The sequence below is a fragment of the Suricata suricatta genome, chromosome 5 (assembly GCF_006229205.1).
Source record: "Suricata suricatta isolate VVHF042 chromosome 5, meerkat_22Aug2017_6uvM2_HiC, whole genome shotgun sequence".
NCBI lineage: Eukaryota > Metazoa > Chordata > Mammalia > Carnivora > Herpestidae > Suricata > Suricata suricatta.
In genome coordinates this window covers 112,743,359-112,759,390 of record NC_043704.1, presented here as the reverse complement: position 1 = coordinate 112,759,390, position 16,032 = coordinate 112,743,359, and the positions used below count along the sequence as shown (strand labels likewise).

At 39.9% G+C, this 16,032-nt stretch overlaps 2 protein-coding genes across 4 annotated transcripts in view; one reads left to right on the top strand and one right to left on the bottom strand.

Moving 5' to 3' along the window:
• The window catches only part of HPS3 (HPS3 biogenesis of lysosomal organelles complex 2 subunit 1), a 42,244-nt gene extending 40,450 nt beyond the window's left edge, over positions 1 to 1,794 (top strand). The window contains exon 19 of the transcript XR_003908821.1: positions 46 to 1,794. The gene's annotated coding sequence lies outside the window, so the exon portion shown is untranslated. The remainder of the gene's footprint in view (positions 1 to 45) is intronic.
• The window catches only part of LOC115292146 (ceruloplasmin), a 65,520-nt gene that overhangs the window by 12,422 nt on the left and 37,066 nt on the right, over positions 1 to 16,032 (bottom strand). For 2 of the 3 annotated variants that reach the window (XM_029940074.1, XM_029940075.1), the window contains exons 12-18: positions 15,444 to 15,651; positions 11,387 to 11,526; positions 9,855 to 9,983; positions 7,032 to 7,138; positions 5,340 to 5,556; positions 4,536 to 4,675; positions 3,005 to 3,167 (exon numbers count right to left, since the gene is read on the bottom strand). In XM_029940074.1, the coding sequence (XP_029795934.1) occupies positions 3,005 to 3,167; positions 4,536 to 4,675; positions 5,340 to 5,556; positions 7,032 to 7,138; positions 9,855 to 9,983; positions 11,387 to 11,526; positions 15,444 to 15,651 (1,104 nt within the window). The remainder of the gene's footprint in view (positions 1 to 3,004; positions 3,168 to 4,535; positions 4,676 to 5,339; positions 5,557 to 7,031; positions 7,139 to 9,854; positions 9,984 to 11,386; positions 11,527 to 15,443; positions 15,652 to 16,032) is intronic. The other variant, XM_029940076.1, reaches the window with a different exon arrangement.

The window sequence follows — 16,032 nt, the reverse complement described above, 5'->3', positions numbered from 1 at the left end:
TATTTTTCCTTTTCTTTATATGTTTAAAAACATGTCTCATTCTAGTACTGCTTTATTTAAAGAAAAATTTCTTTCCTCCCGGCAAGATCTTCATTAATTATAAAGGGAAAAATAATAACTTTACAAGAATAAAACCTGGAAGACATCTCCTTAATCAAATGCTCAACATAATCACTAAGAGAAAAATCAACACTGGTGCCTCTTGACACGTGTACTGAGAAAAAAGTATCACTTCTGTGAGAATCCTGCTCAAAAAAATGCATAACCTCAATCTGATAATGAGGAAACACTAGACAAACCCACACTGAAAGATGCTCTACAAAGTCACTGCCCTGTGTTCTTTAAAAATGTCAAAATTATAAAAGACAGACTGTTTCAGACTAAGAAAACATGCCAACTGAACACAACGTAGGAGTGGGATTTTCTTTTCCTGTGAAGAGTGTGATGAGAATAATTTGTGAAATTTGAAAAGGGTCTGTAGTATTGAATCATTTTTAACTTCCTGACTTTGATAAGTGTATTGTGTTTATATGTGATAATCTTGTTTTTAAGAGAATAAATAGATGTATATATGTTTATGAATGTGTGAGGGGGGAATTTTGGTAAAAGGTATATGGGAATTTTTGGTAGTGCTTTTGCAACCTTTCTCTTAAGTGTGACATTATGGCCAAAAATTTTTTTTAAGTTCCTTTTTATTGAACATTTAGATTCAGATATTTTTACCAAGCAGAATATTGGATTTGGGTACTTACTAGAAATACATAATATACAATCCCTGCCTATGAGTACCTAAAAGTTAAGCAAGTTTTCCTACAGACTTCTCCAAAAGGTTATCTGACTGTCATAGAAATGTCACAGTCTAAAAAAAGTACCTTTTATATTTGTCAGAGGAGGTCTTTATTATGCTTCTTGTGGTAGGGGAAATGAAGTAGTACATTAATTAAGTATGATGGTATAGCCACAATTCTTTTCTAGTGATGTTTTTCATTGAGGTGGAAATTGCCTGTCTCCCGGCACATAATATTGAAACATTTTACTCCAACCTCATGTACTCTCTTTTCTGTGTTGTGGTAGGCAGAAAATTTTCCAAGATTCAGAATTCATGTGGACTTATCCAAAGCTTTATCAAACATTTATTTAAAGATAATTCAGACTGGCAAACATGGCTCTCCATTTTTTTGTTTAGAGTTCAGACTGTCTTTTTTGTTCATTACTGCCTCTTCCAGTCCATGCAATACCTTTTCTTTTTGTAAAAGCCAATTTCTTTCATCTTTTCTCCACTGTGTGTTTTCCCTTCACATTTGCACTTTGCTCTACAGTTTTTCCTTTGACTTTTAAAACCAGTCTCCCCTTTCTTAACCAAGCAGTCATCTCCCTCTGCTTCTAGGCTGTTTCTACAGGAGGACTTTCTAGTGCCTGGGTGTGTAGGATTAGCCTGTAACAGCATCCTCAGGCATTTGCACACATGGATTTCCAGAATGCCTGCCTCAGTGTCCCCTCACTCTTGGGTCTTTTTTCTCTGAGCAGGACCGTCCTCTTGTATGCTGATTTGTGTGTGTGCTGATGTTCTTCAAACACTATTTATAAAGTTTTCTTTCTCATCTTTGACTCTTCACCTTCTTCAGTAGTTACTGGCATTAAGCCCAGTGGTTTATTAGCCTGTTCCCCTCTTTGGTGTTATGATGCCTTTGTTCCCACTCTTTGTAATAAAGGGTTTTAATAGAATAGTTTTTCATGTTACGACATGTTTGTATAAAACCCCAGGAGCAGAAAATAAAACATCATTTGCAGTAATTGTTGATCTTCCAGTGATTTTTAACTTTTAAGATATTTATTCCTATATTTTCTCCCATCTATATATTCCTTTCTACGCCCATTTGGAGGAAGAAACAGAAGGAAGTGTTTTCTCTACATCATTTTCCCTCGTTGGATTTGCCATTGCCAATTCTAATACTTCTGAGCCCAGAGGACCCAAGATACATAAAGCCTGCAACCACACAGTGGGAATTTCACGCTGTAGGACACAGGTGGTGAATATTTATCCACTAAAAGGCTGTTCATCCTCCTGTGCTTATGTGAATGTACACAGGAGGGAGGATTCTGCTGGGGTGGGTGGGAAACGGAGCTTGGATTCTGTTTTTTTTCCTGGATCTTCACTATGGTCTAAATGTTTGTATCCCCCCCAAATTCCTATACTGAAAACCTAATGCCCATGGTGACAGTATCACTCGGTAGGGCCTCTGGGAAGTGATTAGGTCATGAGGGTGGAGCCCTCATGAATGGGCCCCAAAGAGCTAACTTGTCTCTTCCATCACGGGAATAAGTCTGCAACCCAGAAAAGGGCTCTCACCCAACAATGCTGTCACCCTGATGTCAGATTAACAGCCTCCAGAACTGTGAAAATAAATATAGTTTATAAGCTACCTAGTTGGGTATTTTGTTACAGCAGCCTGAATGGACTAAGACAGTTTCAACAATCAATAATCAATAATGCTTCCCTTTGCCCTAGAAGTGCAGAAAGACATTATTTCTGTCTGATCAACTATTTGAAATTATACTGATTGGGGGGAGGTGGGTAACTTTCTTGTGTACCAAGTGCTACCTAGAAAAAAAGTTAAATATTTTCTATTAGGAAAGAAATTCTAAATGTGTCTTTTGTAAGTCACAGTTAGCGTCTTGGCAAATAATATGACCATTCATTCCCTTATATCAGTTTTAGGAATAATTACATTGGTGCCTCACATTGGTGTCAGTTGGTACTGGCCTAGTAGAGCACCTACTGGTGCTGTTATCAGGACCAGCTATCAGAAGATAAGCAGTATCCCATGCATTCAGCAGTAAAAAAAAAAAAATTAAAATTAATTCCTGTTTGGAGGTAGAGGAGGAAGAAATCAGAGCAGCAAAGTCATAAATGCTTCATATTGGGGGAAGTATTTAGGCAAAGTAGTGCATCTTAATTATACTCATGATATATGACTTCCAGAATTACTAACTCAATATTCACCTTCGTTTGGCAGAACTGTATAAGTAGTTTCCATTCCAGCATGAATGTGGTCAGTCACATGGCAGTGGAGTAACCAGATTCCAGGTGTTTTTGGAAACATCTCTACAGTTTGGAAGGTCCCAGGGAAAAGGTCGAAGACATCAGACCTATAAATGCCCCTGTGCTTAATTAGAAAAATTACAAATATTATATAATGTGTATTATATGTGAGGGTTCGTTCAAGTTATCTTTCGTGGGCCATTTCAAGGATATTAGAAAAATGGATGAATCTGTTAAAAGAAGAAGAAGAACGAGACCCTGTGCATTTGACACTGTGCATTTCTATGTTTAATACAAACAGTGAGATATGTGGTCTTTGTACTCCTGCTAAATGCTTGGAAGTGTGGTCCATTTAGTGGGTGTGAAGGAAGGATGTGATGAGAGTGAATCCATCCATTAGAACCATCTGGCATCTCTGACCCTTCACCTCTGTTTGCCTTTTTATCAAAGCACATGCGTTACCAAAGGGAATTTAAGTGTGGCCCCATCTCAATTCTTTTTAAATTTTTTTAAATGTTTGATTTATTTTTGATACAGAGAGAGACAGAGTATGAGAGGGGGAGGGGCAGAAAGAGAAGGAGACACAGAACTGGAAGCGGGCTCCAGGCTCTGAGCTGTCAGCATGGAGCCTGACACGGGGCTTGAACCCACAAGCCTGAGATCTGACCCGAGCTGAAGTCAGAAGCTTAACCGACTGAGCCGCCCAGGCGCCCCTCAATCCTAATCTCGTGTTTGTTGGACCTATTCTAGATTAGCTGGTCTGTGAAACTTTATGGCAAGAAGAGTAATGCAGGGAGGGAGGGGAGAGGAGGCCAGTGGAGAAGTCAGAACCAGGAGCAGTTCAGGTAGAATCTAGATTAGACCAGATACTTGGAGGGAATTTCTGCAGGGACAGAATTGAAAGTCCACTAAGAACATATCATCTATGTAAACCAAAGTGCATATAACAAATGGGCCTTTTCTGCAAAGGGCTTTGCAGTAGCTTCTGACTTCTCCACATTAACTCAAGAGTAAGAAAAAGAGCTATTGAGGCTTGCTGAAATCAGCGCTGGGTGAGAAGTAGAAGCCGCATTGAGATCTAGGGACCAATCAGTGCCTGACACCAAAATGATCCTCTTATTCACGTTAGGCCATTTAGGATTCAGAAACTAGAACAAGTAAAGGTTATAATAAAATCTTGTCTCCACTCTCTAATCCATCATTCTATGAACATTACTAATCTCTCTGCTAACAATTCTATTCAAAAGCCTTCCCCCGGAATATGTGAGCAGAACTCCATGAAAAGCCACTAAAAACTGTAAATCCAAGGAAAAGCCCAATGTGTTACAAAGGTTGGTAACAGCAGTTGAAATTGCTGTGTGCCACACACTTTGAAAATAATTGTCTCTTGAAACCTCTAACTTTTCATTAGTCTTCCTGAGGAAATGTTTTCTTTATTTGTATCAAAACATTTTCCAATAGAGCAAGAATAAGGACCGTGGATCACTCCTACCTTGTATCCGAAGCTGTGGCCGTGAAAATGGACAGAGTGCAAGTCTATTTCATTGCCCATTCCCATCAGATACCAGTTGACTTCATCTCCCACGTGCATTGTGAGGCCTTGTAGGTTCCCGAACATTCTTCCATTAATAGCTGGGGAAAGCACATGACCTTTTATTACCTTTCAGGTTTTTTTAGTTTTTTAAATAAAAAAAAAAATTATTTATTTATTTATTTTGAGAGAGAGAATGAGCAGGGAAGGTTTAGAGAGACAGGGGGACTAAAGATCCGAGACAGGCTGTGCTAACAGCAGAGAGCCCGATGCAGGGCCTGATCTCAGGGGTTGAACTCATGAACCATGAGATCATGACCTAAGCCAAAGTCGGGTGCTTAACCGAAAGAGCCACCCAGGTGACCCTGCCTTTCTGGGTATTTTAAATCAACAGCTATTTCACTGCAAATATGATTACTAGGTTAACGTATGGGATCTTTTTGAGGTAATGGAAATTACTTCACTACAGATAGGGAAATGAATACTTGAGGGTCAGTAATGTCACACTGCTCTTCTAGGCACGTAGTGCCAAAAGCCTTTATCCTAATTGTGAACTTAAAAAGGAATGACACTTTGGAACTGGGAGAGAAGTGAATAGATGGTTTTGCAGAGAGTCCTTTTTGCTTTGAACAGAATTCTACTTCCCATACACAGTGAGGCAGAACTGGTTTATTACTAAATGAAGCAAAGAAATCGTCTCTTCAAACTAATTTTATCTGAAAGAAGAAAAGGGAAAAAAATAGGGTTTAAAACACTGTATCATACCGTGCATCTTATTGCTTTCTATGAAGTCCTCATCGTTTTTGTTTACTTTCTCAGGGTGGTCAGAGTATGTTTTGATATTGTCATCTATATACCAAGATTCGTTTTCATCAAAAACAAAAAACAGAAGGAAAAATTCCAGTTTCTTTATGGGATTATATATTTTCATGTAATGTTTCCGACAAACAATCAGTGGGCCAATTAATCCACTATAGAGATCCTGAAAACAAGCAAAACCTTCAGTCATCCTTCTGACGTAGTCAGCATTTCAGAGAAGGGGGACCGCAGGAATTTAGAAGGACTGATTTAAGTAGTAGACTTGGCCTAATGTGGTCCGGTCAGGTCAGTCACTTCCCACTGTAGTTAAACTGGATGAATGGTGAGTAGTAGGTAGGTCAGATGGGAGAATCTGAAGTAACAGAAATGTGTGCAGAGGCCAAATACTGGCTCAGCTAATGAGCAATATGTATGTATGTATGTATGTATGTATTTAAAAGAATCCCAAATAAACAGTTCTGGTGTGCCTATTTCATCCATCAAACACTGTGCCAGTGTCTATCTAAATAATCAGAGATAATCAAACAAAGCCCCTGCCCTCCAGGAGCTCAGTCTAGTTGGGAAAATAGAGGATAGAAGAAATGAACCACTTGTGATGGAGGTACATGAAGTATTAATGAACATGGAGGAAGAAGACCATGATTGACTTAAATCTATGAGAAGTTTGATTTGCCTGGGTGTCAGGAATTGCAGATTAGGTCTGGAAGGGTCTTTGAGCTGCATCCTGTTCAGGAATTTTAGATTTTATCATAGGGGTCATAGGTAGCCATTGAAAACTGAACATTGGAATGGCAATATATTTGCATTTTAGACCAGTCATCCTAGTGGTGGAGTGAAGGAAGGATTGAAGGAGGAAGAGGCTGGAGCCTGGAAGACCACTGAGGTAGTTAATCACATGACAAGGACCTGATGTATGGAGATAGAAGGAACACATATGTAGATGGATGAACCACGTGGGTGAGCCAGGTGGAAGAATTAGACACTTCCTGCCCAGCATTCTAGCTTGAACAAATGAGTAGATTTGTAACTCATGGTGCTACTTATTCCAACAGGAAACACAAGAAGAGGTGAAGGATCTCAATTTCATTTTAGAGATGCTGTGTTTCCAGTTCCTTGGGGGACATGCTGGTGGAGATGGTCAGTAGGCTGGTGTACAGACAGGTCTGAAACGCAGAGATTTGGACTTGAGATTTAATTCTACAAAAGAATCTTGGAACAAGTTCTGTTTTGCAGTTGTTGAGTGGTTTGCTGGCTTTGAAATATTTAATCAAATAGCCTTAATAGTGCTGGATTGACTCCTGAGATCAACATTTTTATTACCATGCAGTAATAGAGCTCTGAAATCACATACCTCAGTTCTTTGAGCTTCATGTGTTCTTATATCAAAAGGAAAATAAAATCCTGTATTGATTAATATTTGATTCTGTGTTACCCATAACCAGCAGTCATAGAGTTGATACAGTGTAACTGTTTCCTTAGAAAGAAACAAACCAAAAAATGAAACCAAAGTGAATTGTAGATGAGCTTATTTTCCTGGGATTTTAAGATGGAACTGGGTCAAGGAAAACCGTAATCTCTTCTTCCTTCAGTTGTGTCTATTTGGAGAATTTGTACAAAACACAGATCATCTAAATTCACCTTAACTTGATCCACTGTTGAATAGTAAGCCCATGGAATACAAGCAGAATCCTCTGTTCCAGCTCCAGATCTTTCTGGGATTTTCCATATGTACATGCGAGTTTCACCTAAATTAATCAAATGTTAATGTATCTGGTTTCATTTGCTATATATTTGATATAGATAGATAAATAACTAAGTCTTGAGAACCAGTGACCCAGAAACTGGAAGTGTCAAGGTAATTAGTTTTAAAAAGCAGTGGCCCTCAATTGTTTTCAGGAATTTAGTTTTAAGACAAACTGTAAAACATACTTTTAGACTTTGTCAGTTATGAATTAACCAGCCATGGCACACACACACTACCACCAATCCAGGAGTGGCAATACCAACATCACAATTTGAGGGAACTTTGTGACAGATCTTTTTTTTTTTTTTCTTAGCTTGAAGTATGTTTCTGTAAAACACTGTTTTCGACTGTCAAGTGATTTCCCCCAGTGTGAGCCCTTCGCCAAGACATCTCTGTGTTTGTATCTGGACTGCCCCGTGTAATTCCCTCAGCCTCACCACGGCCTTCCTTTTCTCCTTTTTCACTATCATCCCTAGTGATTCAAGTTTCTGGTGAAGAGCCACTAGAAATCATGATCTCATGGGTCACTGACCTCCTCTCTGGTCTGTCCACTCTGTCATATGATACACTGTTCTGTCACAGCTCTGTTACACACATGACACCACCACACCTTGGACCCTGACACTTTGAAGGTAGCCAGTTACTCTACCCTCCCAGTTGCCAAGGCCTTTACCCTCTCCCATTTGCTCTGGGCTCCACTCCAGGCTGAGGTCCACTTCCAGTCACCTCAGGGCTTCCTGTCCAACTGCCTCGCCAGACCCTGAGTCTCAGCTGTGGCCACCCACTGTCCACTCCATTTATACAGACCTCACATTACATGTTCATGCTGGCAGACTTTAAGTAGCCAGAATCTGACGAGCCTTTTCTAGGGAATCAAGCAGGGCAGGAGGGATGGTCTCAGAGATGCGGTTGACTCCTTCCATTTTCCTCAAGCCCCGCCCATCCTACCTGCCCCTACATCCTCACCCTTTTCCAAGCAGAACATCTCACTGACAATATAAAGCATACATTCGCCACCTGAACATACCGTCTCTTCATCTACGCTCTTACTCTCATAAGCCGAAAAATAATATTTTCTTCTCTTCTCCATTCCCCAGCCTGCTCTGCCACCTGAGGTAGATGCCCAAAACCTTGGCACTGCCCTTGACTCCTCCTTCCCTAACATGCCCTAATGCCCATTATCTCAGCAGGGGCTATTAGCATCACCTTTAAAATAGAACCAGAACATGACAACTCACTGCTTCAGCTGCTTAAACCCTGGTGCACGCCTTTTTTTTTTTTTAACCCAGATTACTGCAACAGCTCTCTACGTGATCCATGATTCTGCCCTTTTCCTTTGCAGTCACTTACCTACACATCAACCACAAGAGGCCTTTTACAAAGTGTTCATCAGATCATTACTCTCTGACTCAAATCTTCACATGGTTAATAGTATAAAATCTAAAGTCCTACCCATGGCCTCTGAGGTTCCCCTTCTTCCTACTGCCTCTGGCCCGCTGCCCTCCCTGGATCTTGTCACCTCCCATTTTGTCCCCTGTTCGCTCTGCTCTGGCCTCTGGCCTCCCTGTGGTTCCCCAGACACACCAAGCCCTTTCCTATCTCACAGCCTGGAGTACTCTTCCCCTATAACTTTCTGTGGCTCATTACTTACCATTTAGGTGTCTTCACCAGTGGCACCTCCTCAAGGGAGCCCTCCTGACCACCCTACCTAAAATAGCACCCTTGTTACTCTCTCTTACCAGCTTTAATCTTTAGCACTTATTACAACTTCATATTATATATACACTTTATTGTTTATATCTTTTAGAAGAATATGAGAGTCACAGGGAAGGGCTTTTTATTTCCATTCCCCTAAATTGACCTGAGCAACTTCATAGAGTAATTTATTTTTTCTCACTCATTTTTTCTCATTTCACATATTTGGGAACTGCTTAATTACTAAGAAATGGTACTTTTCAAGAAAGCCAACTTTACAACTAATAGAAGAAAAATACAGTTTTTAATTAAAGGAAACACACACATATATTTAATCTGTTCTCGCTTATACACTGGGTCAAGGTTATTGAGTTCCTAGGACATGCCAGATATTGGGCTAGAACTGAAGGCTTTAAAGTGTTATGTGGCAGTCTCTGGCCTTAGGACACTGCCTTCAGGTACAGGCATGGAAACATTCAACCACACACAGTGCAGTAAATGCTGTCTGGGCATGGAGAGGTCATCTCTGCTGACTCAACCTTGAGTATTTGTAACTGAGGGTGAAGGAGGAGGGGGAAAGGGGAAGGGGTTGATGGACATGGAGGAGGGCACTTGTGGGGAAGAACACTGGGTGTTATATGGAAACCAACTTGACAATAAACTATAAACAAACAAACAAACAACAACAACAAAAACCCTTGAGTATTTGTAGATGCCCAAAACCCTCAGTTTCCTCTCATTTCTCCTTTGGATCTTTCTCTCCTCCCTTCTTTCCGTCCGTCCTTCCTTTTCCCCCTCTCTCCCTCCCTCCCTTCTTTCTCTCCTCCCTTCCTCTCCCCCTCCCCTCATCTCACATGCATGGAGACATACACAGATACACCTCTCTGTATGCCCGGTCAACCACCTCCTTCACCTCCTCAAGTCACTCATTTTGAAGGATTACCTCTCCAATAAGTCATTTGTGGAAAGCCTGTAAATTCTATTAAAATGCATAAAATGTAACCCCCAACCCCCATGAGTACCTGGTAAAGTTGGAGTAACTATAGAATTCTCTGTTTTCACCCCATGGGCATGTATTGAGTAAGGCCTTGTGGCCATATTTTTAAAGACAATTTCAACTTTGTCTCCAACATTTGCATGAAGTTGTGGACCTGGCAAGAGCAGAAAAGAAGAGTGGTTTATATACTTGTCAGATTGGAGTTTCTAACTCAGTAATAGAAGCAAAGATCAGGAAGCTTTCTTAGCATTAAGACCGGAGTCTGTGTCCCTCCCTACCCCCACCCCCGCTGCTGTGGCTTTACACTCTACTACCGTTGGCTTTACATCTGGCCTGAGGATTCAGAGTAAAAACACTAGTAATGACTGCCTCTATAGATGGAAACCAGGGTGCATCTCTCAAGAGTCTCTACCAGAAGTTTTGGCCTGAAAGTCCCCTGCAGGACAATGGCTTAACACCTGTGAGTGGGCTGTGACCCTGCCCTGGCCAGGAGTTATTGTGCAGCACTTGCTCTCATTTCTTAGCAATTGGACTTTCAGATCTTCCTGAGTGTAAACTGATGGCAGCACTGCATTTAGAAGGGTGAGTGGGGTGACCACTCCCATTTCCACCCCCTCTCTAGCCAATCTTAGCTTGTCTACTGCTTGGAGAATTTCTGTGAACCAGCAACAATGCCATTCCCTTGGGTGTCGTGTTCCAGGGGCTGAGGATCACCAAGCGCCAGGGTACTCTGTTAGTATGGAAATACAGTGGGGTAGGGAGTGCCATCCTCTATACGTGATAATTTTCAAGAATATTCCCAAGACCAGTGTTGGTCAAGTTCTTAGACATTCTCTTTTAAAATGATTCCTGAAAAATGGGGGTGCCTGGGTGGCTCAGTCTGTTAAGCGTCCAGCTTTGGCTCAGGTCATGATCTCATGGTTCATGGGCTCGAGCCCCACATCGGGCTCTGTGCTGACAGCTAGCTCAGAGCCTGTAGCCTGTCTTCAGATTCTGTGTCTCCCTCTCTCTCTGACCATCCCCTGCTCACGCTGTCTCTCTCTGTCTCTCAAAAATAAAGAAAGAACATAAAAAATTAAAATGATTCCTAAAAAATGGAAGGCAACTTTTCACATGCCTTGTGTATGGTAGCACTTTTTCCTTTATTTCCTTGTCTATATGTTCATTTTTTTTTCTTGGCATTAATCACATACATGGCAATTTTAAAGAAAATAGCTATGACTTGGGGGCAGGGAGAAGGGTGTAATAATAGGGAGAATTAAGTTGAGATTTTCATTAGAAAATAATTTTTAGGAATTTCACAACTATAGGCATCAATTCGAGGACCACCATATACATATAATTTCATTAGTATATGGGATAATACATTGTGAGAGAAATAAGCAATATTTTTATCATGCCATATTCTTTAGTGAATATAGGCTCCTCATTTTTATTGCATAAATTTTACTTTTATTTGAATACTTTTGATCTATGAACTGGGAACTTAAACCCAGAGACATGTATTTTCATGCACATAGCACCACATCGCTACCCCATCCCTGATGACTGGAGTACCTAGAATTCCCAGATGTTCTTCTTTAGCCGTTCTCTCCACTGGAACGCTGAACGTGCTGTCAGTGTATTGCCGATACACAACTTTCTTGTACTTTGAGCCTATGTAAAATTCTTCCTTGTCTAAAAATGCATTTGAAACACTTAAACAAAACACACACAACTGAAGTTAGTATCTGTCTTAATGAAAGTAGAAGTTGAGTTTTAAATCTTGAATATAGTTTTTATTTAAGTAATTATGCTAATTTTTAATATCACTCTCCCATTCCAGCATGAAAGAATAATTTAGAAATAGATAGGGGCGCACTAAAAAAGAGAACTACAGACGAATTTCCCTGACGAACATGGGATGCAAAAAATCCTCAACAAGATACTAGCCAACCAGATCCAACAATACATTAAAAGAATTATTTACCACAATGTAGTAGGATTTATACCTGAGATGCAGAGCTGGTTCAATATCAAAACAATCAATGTGATACATCACATCAATAAAAGAAAGGACAAAAACAACAGGATCCTCTCAATACATGCAGAGAAGGCATTTGACAAAATACAGCATCCTTCCTTGATAGAAACCCTCAAGAAAGTAGGCATAGAGGGATCATACCTGAAGATCATAAAAGCTATATATGAAAGACCCACCATCAATATCATCCTCAATGGTGAAAAACTGAGAGCTTTCCCCCTAAGGTCAGGAACAGGACAGGATGTCCACCCTCGCCACCATTTTTCAACATAGTATCGAAAGCCTTAGTCTCAGCAGTCAGACAGACACATAGGAATAAATGGCATTATAATTAGCAAGGAGGAGGTCAAACTTCCATTCTTTACAGATACTATATATGAAAAGCCCAAAAGATTCCACAAAAAGGCTGCTAGAACTGATCCATTAATTCAGCTAGAACTGATCCAGTTGATTATACACCAATAATGAAGCAACAGAAAGAGAAATCAAGGAATTGATCCATTTATAATTGCACCCAAACCCATAAAACATCTAGAAATATACATAACCAGAGAGGTTGAAAATCTATACACTGAAAACTACAGATAGCTTATGAAAGAAATTGAAAAATACACAAAAAAAGGAAAAATATTCCATGCTCCTGGATTGGAAGAACAAATATTGTCAAAATGTCAATACTGCCCAAAGCAATCTACATATCCAATGCAATACCTATCAAAATAACTTTAGCATTCATTCCAGAGATAGAAGAAAAAATCCTAAAATTTTTATGGAACCAGAGAAGACCCAGAATAGCCAAAGCAATCCTGAAAAAGAAAACCAAAGCTGGAGCCATCATAATCCCAGACTTCAAGCTGTAATCATCAACACAGTATGGTACTGGCACAAAAACAGACACTCAGATCAATGGAACAGAATAGAGAACCCAGAAATGGACTTAACAAACATATGCCCAATTAATCTTTGACAAAGCAGGAAAGAATATCAAATGCAATAAAGACAGTCTTTTTAGCAAATGGTGCTGGGAAAACTGGAGAGTGACACGCAGAAAAATGGACCACTTTCTTACACCATACACTAAAATAAACTCAAAATGGATTAAAGACCTAAACGTAAGACAGGAAGTCATTATTTATCCTCTAGAAAGCAGGATAAACCTCTTTGACCTTGGCCACAGCAACTTCTTACTCAACACACCTCTGGAGGCAAAGGAAACAAAAGCAAAATGAACTACTGGGACCTCATCAAAATAAAAAGCTTCTGTACAATGAAGGAAACAATCAGCAAAACTAAAAGGCAACCAATGGAATGGGAGAAGAAATGTACAAATGACAAACCAGATAAAGGAGTAGTATCTAAAATCTATAAAGAACTTATCAAACTCAAAGCTCAAAAACAAATAATCCAGTGAAGAAATGGGCAAAAGACCGAATAAACACCTCTCTAAAGAAGACATCCAGATGGCAAACAGACACATGAAAAAATGCTCAACATCACTCATCAACAGGGAAATACAAATCAAAACCACAATGAGATACCACATCACGCCAGTCAGAATGGCTAAAATTAACCACTCAGGCAACAACAGATGTTGGTGAGGATTCGGAGAAAGAGGATCGTTTTTGCACTGCTGGTGGGAATGCAAACTGGTGCAGCCACTCTGCAAAACAGTATGGAAGTTTAAAAAAAAAAATTAAAAATAGAACTACCCTACAACCCAGCAATTACACTACTAGGCATTTACCTAAAGGATACAGATGTGCTGTTTTGAAGGGGCATATGCACTGCAGTGTTTATAGCAATGCTATCAACAATAGCCAAAGTATAGAAAGAGCCCAAACATCCATCAATGGATGAATGGATAAAGAAGATGTGATATATGTGTATACACACACACACACACACACACGCACACACACACATATACACAGTGGATAAAAAAGATGTAGTATGTGTGTATATGTGTATGCACACACATATATACACACAAACACACACACACACATATACACGCAATGGAGTATTACTCAGCAATCATAAAGAATAAAATCTTGCCATTTGCAATTATGTGGATAGAACCAGAGGGTATTATGCTAAGTGAAATTAGTCAGAGAAACACAAATATCATATGACTTCACTCATACAAGTAATTTAAGATACAAAACAGATGAACATAAGGGAAGGGAAGCAAAAATAATATAAAAGTAGGGTGGGGGAAAAACACAAGAGACTCTTAAACACAGAGAACAAAGTGAGGGTTGCTGGAGGGGTTTTGGAGTGGGAGGATGGGCCGAATGGGCAAACAACATTAAGGAAGACACTTGTCGGGATGAGCTCTGGCTATTATGCACAGGGAATGAATCACTGGAATCTATTCCTGAAATCATTGTTGCATTATATGCTAACTAACTTGGATGTTAATTAAAAAAATAGATGAATTAATTAATTAAAAAAATAAATAGATAGGTGGTAGAAAGGGAGGCAAGCCATCTGAGCCCCAGCCTTGACTCTGCCATAAGGTAACAACCTCCAGCTAGTTATTGCCTGTCGGAGCCTCTGTTTCCTCACCCCGAAAATGACGTATGAGATGAGATGATCCCTAAGCTTTCTCTAAAGCTTTAAAATTCTGTGCCTTGACTTCATCTGTGAAACGTTCTCTCATTACTTTTGTCTGCTTTATAAGAACTGAAAAGGCCCAGTATTTCCAGCCATTTCCTTTACCTAACGTCTTCACTGACTCCACAGGGCTCCTGTAGCCTTTTGACTATTTTACACATATCACGTGGAATAACCTTTCATCCCTTTACACTGCATATCATATTCCCCATCGCCATCAAACTAACCAGCTAACCTTTGCTTGGCGACAGGTTACCAGTCATGATTGTGCGCCCCAGATCTGAACACATGCCCGACTCCATCTCTCAAATCACTTCCAAGGAAGGTTACTGCATGGAGTGTGAGGTGATAGAGGGAAAAGTGAGAAAGTCTAAAAGAGTGTCAGGTATTAATGTAATAACAATGGTCCTTTACTTACACTTACTCACAATGAACATATTTTTTACATCCATAAGGTAAAAGACATGTTACTGGTGGTTTTGAACCATATTTTCTCTATAAATTCTTGGAGGACAGAGACCATGTCTGCTATACCACCCTCAAGAATTTAAAATATTCCTAAAATAGCTTTAAGAATGTAAAATAATTGATTACTGGACTAATAAGGAAATCTTTCTTTACCAGCATATGGCTGGTAAGGAAAATAATATTTTAGCTTTGAATTTAGGCATTGATTTTTGTTTAAGTTTGGAAGTCAACAGCAAGATGTGGGCACATAAATATAAGAAGACAATCCAACAGAAAAAAAAGATGAAGGACTATAAAGAATCAAATAAGATAGATGGAGATTTTCCTGTGATAAAATTCCAAGAACAGAAATTACTGAGGAATGGATCTGGGGAAGCATTTTGTTACTGCTCTATCGTCATTATTTAACCCAACTATTTGTTTTTCTACAACTGAGCATAGTTCTTAATTCTCTGAAAGAGATAACTAAAAAAGGAAAAGCTTGGGAATCAGAATCTGGAGAATTACTTTTGTTCTTGTAAGTGGTGCAGCTCCTTTTCCCATTCCCTGCTTGGGGAATAGTCCCACTCCACCTCCACCGCTGCGATGTGGTATGTCCGCTGTCCCAGGAAGGAGCCTGGCTGGTCGGCCTGCCGCTTGCATGTGTTCACAGTGTATTTTTGCTTCATGCCTCCCGTGTAGTGATCAGTTGTTAGGCACTCAACGTCAAATGTCCCTGGAATAGTATATAAGAGAGCAGGTCACTCCACTGTTCAGCATCTTCTATGGCTCCTCAACTCACCCAGAATCAACACCCAAGTCCTCAATGTGGCCTCGGTTAGATGATCACATTACCTACCACTTATTCTACTCCAGTCACAGGGGCCCCTTCGCTATGCTTAGAACAGGTCAAGTATGAGCCTGCCTCAGGGCCTTTGTACTTGCTGTTTCCTCTGCCTGGAACACTCCTCCCCAAAATATCCACCTGGCTCATGTCCTCATTTCATTCCAGCTTCTCTTTGTCAGAAAATTTTTATTCACCTTTCCCCATTCGTCACCAGCCCCTTTTTTTGCCCTGTTTTTCTTTACAGTACTTATAAGCATATGTATATATATA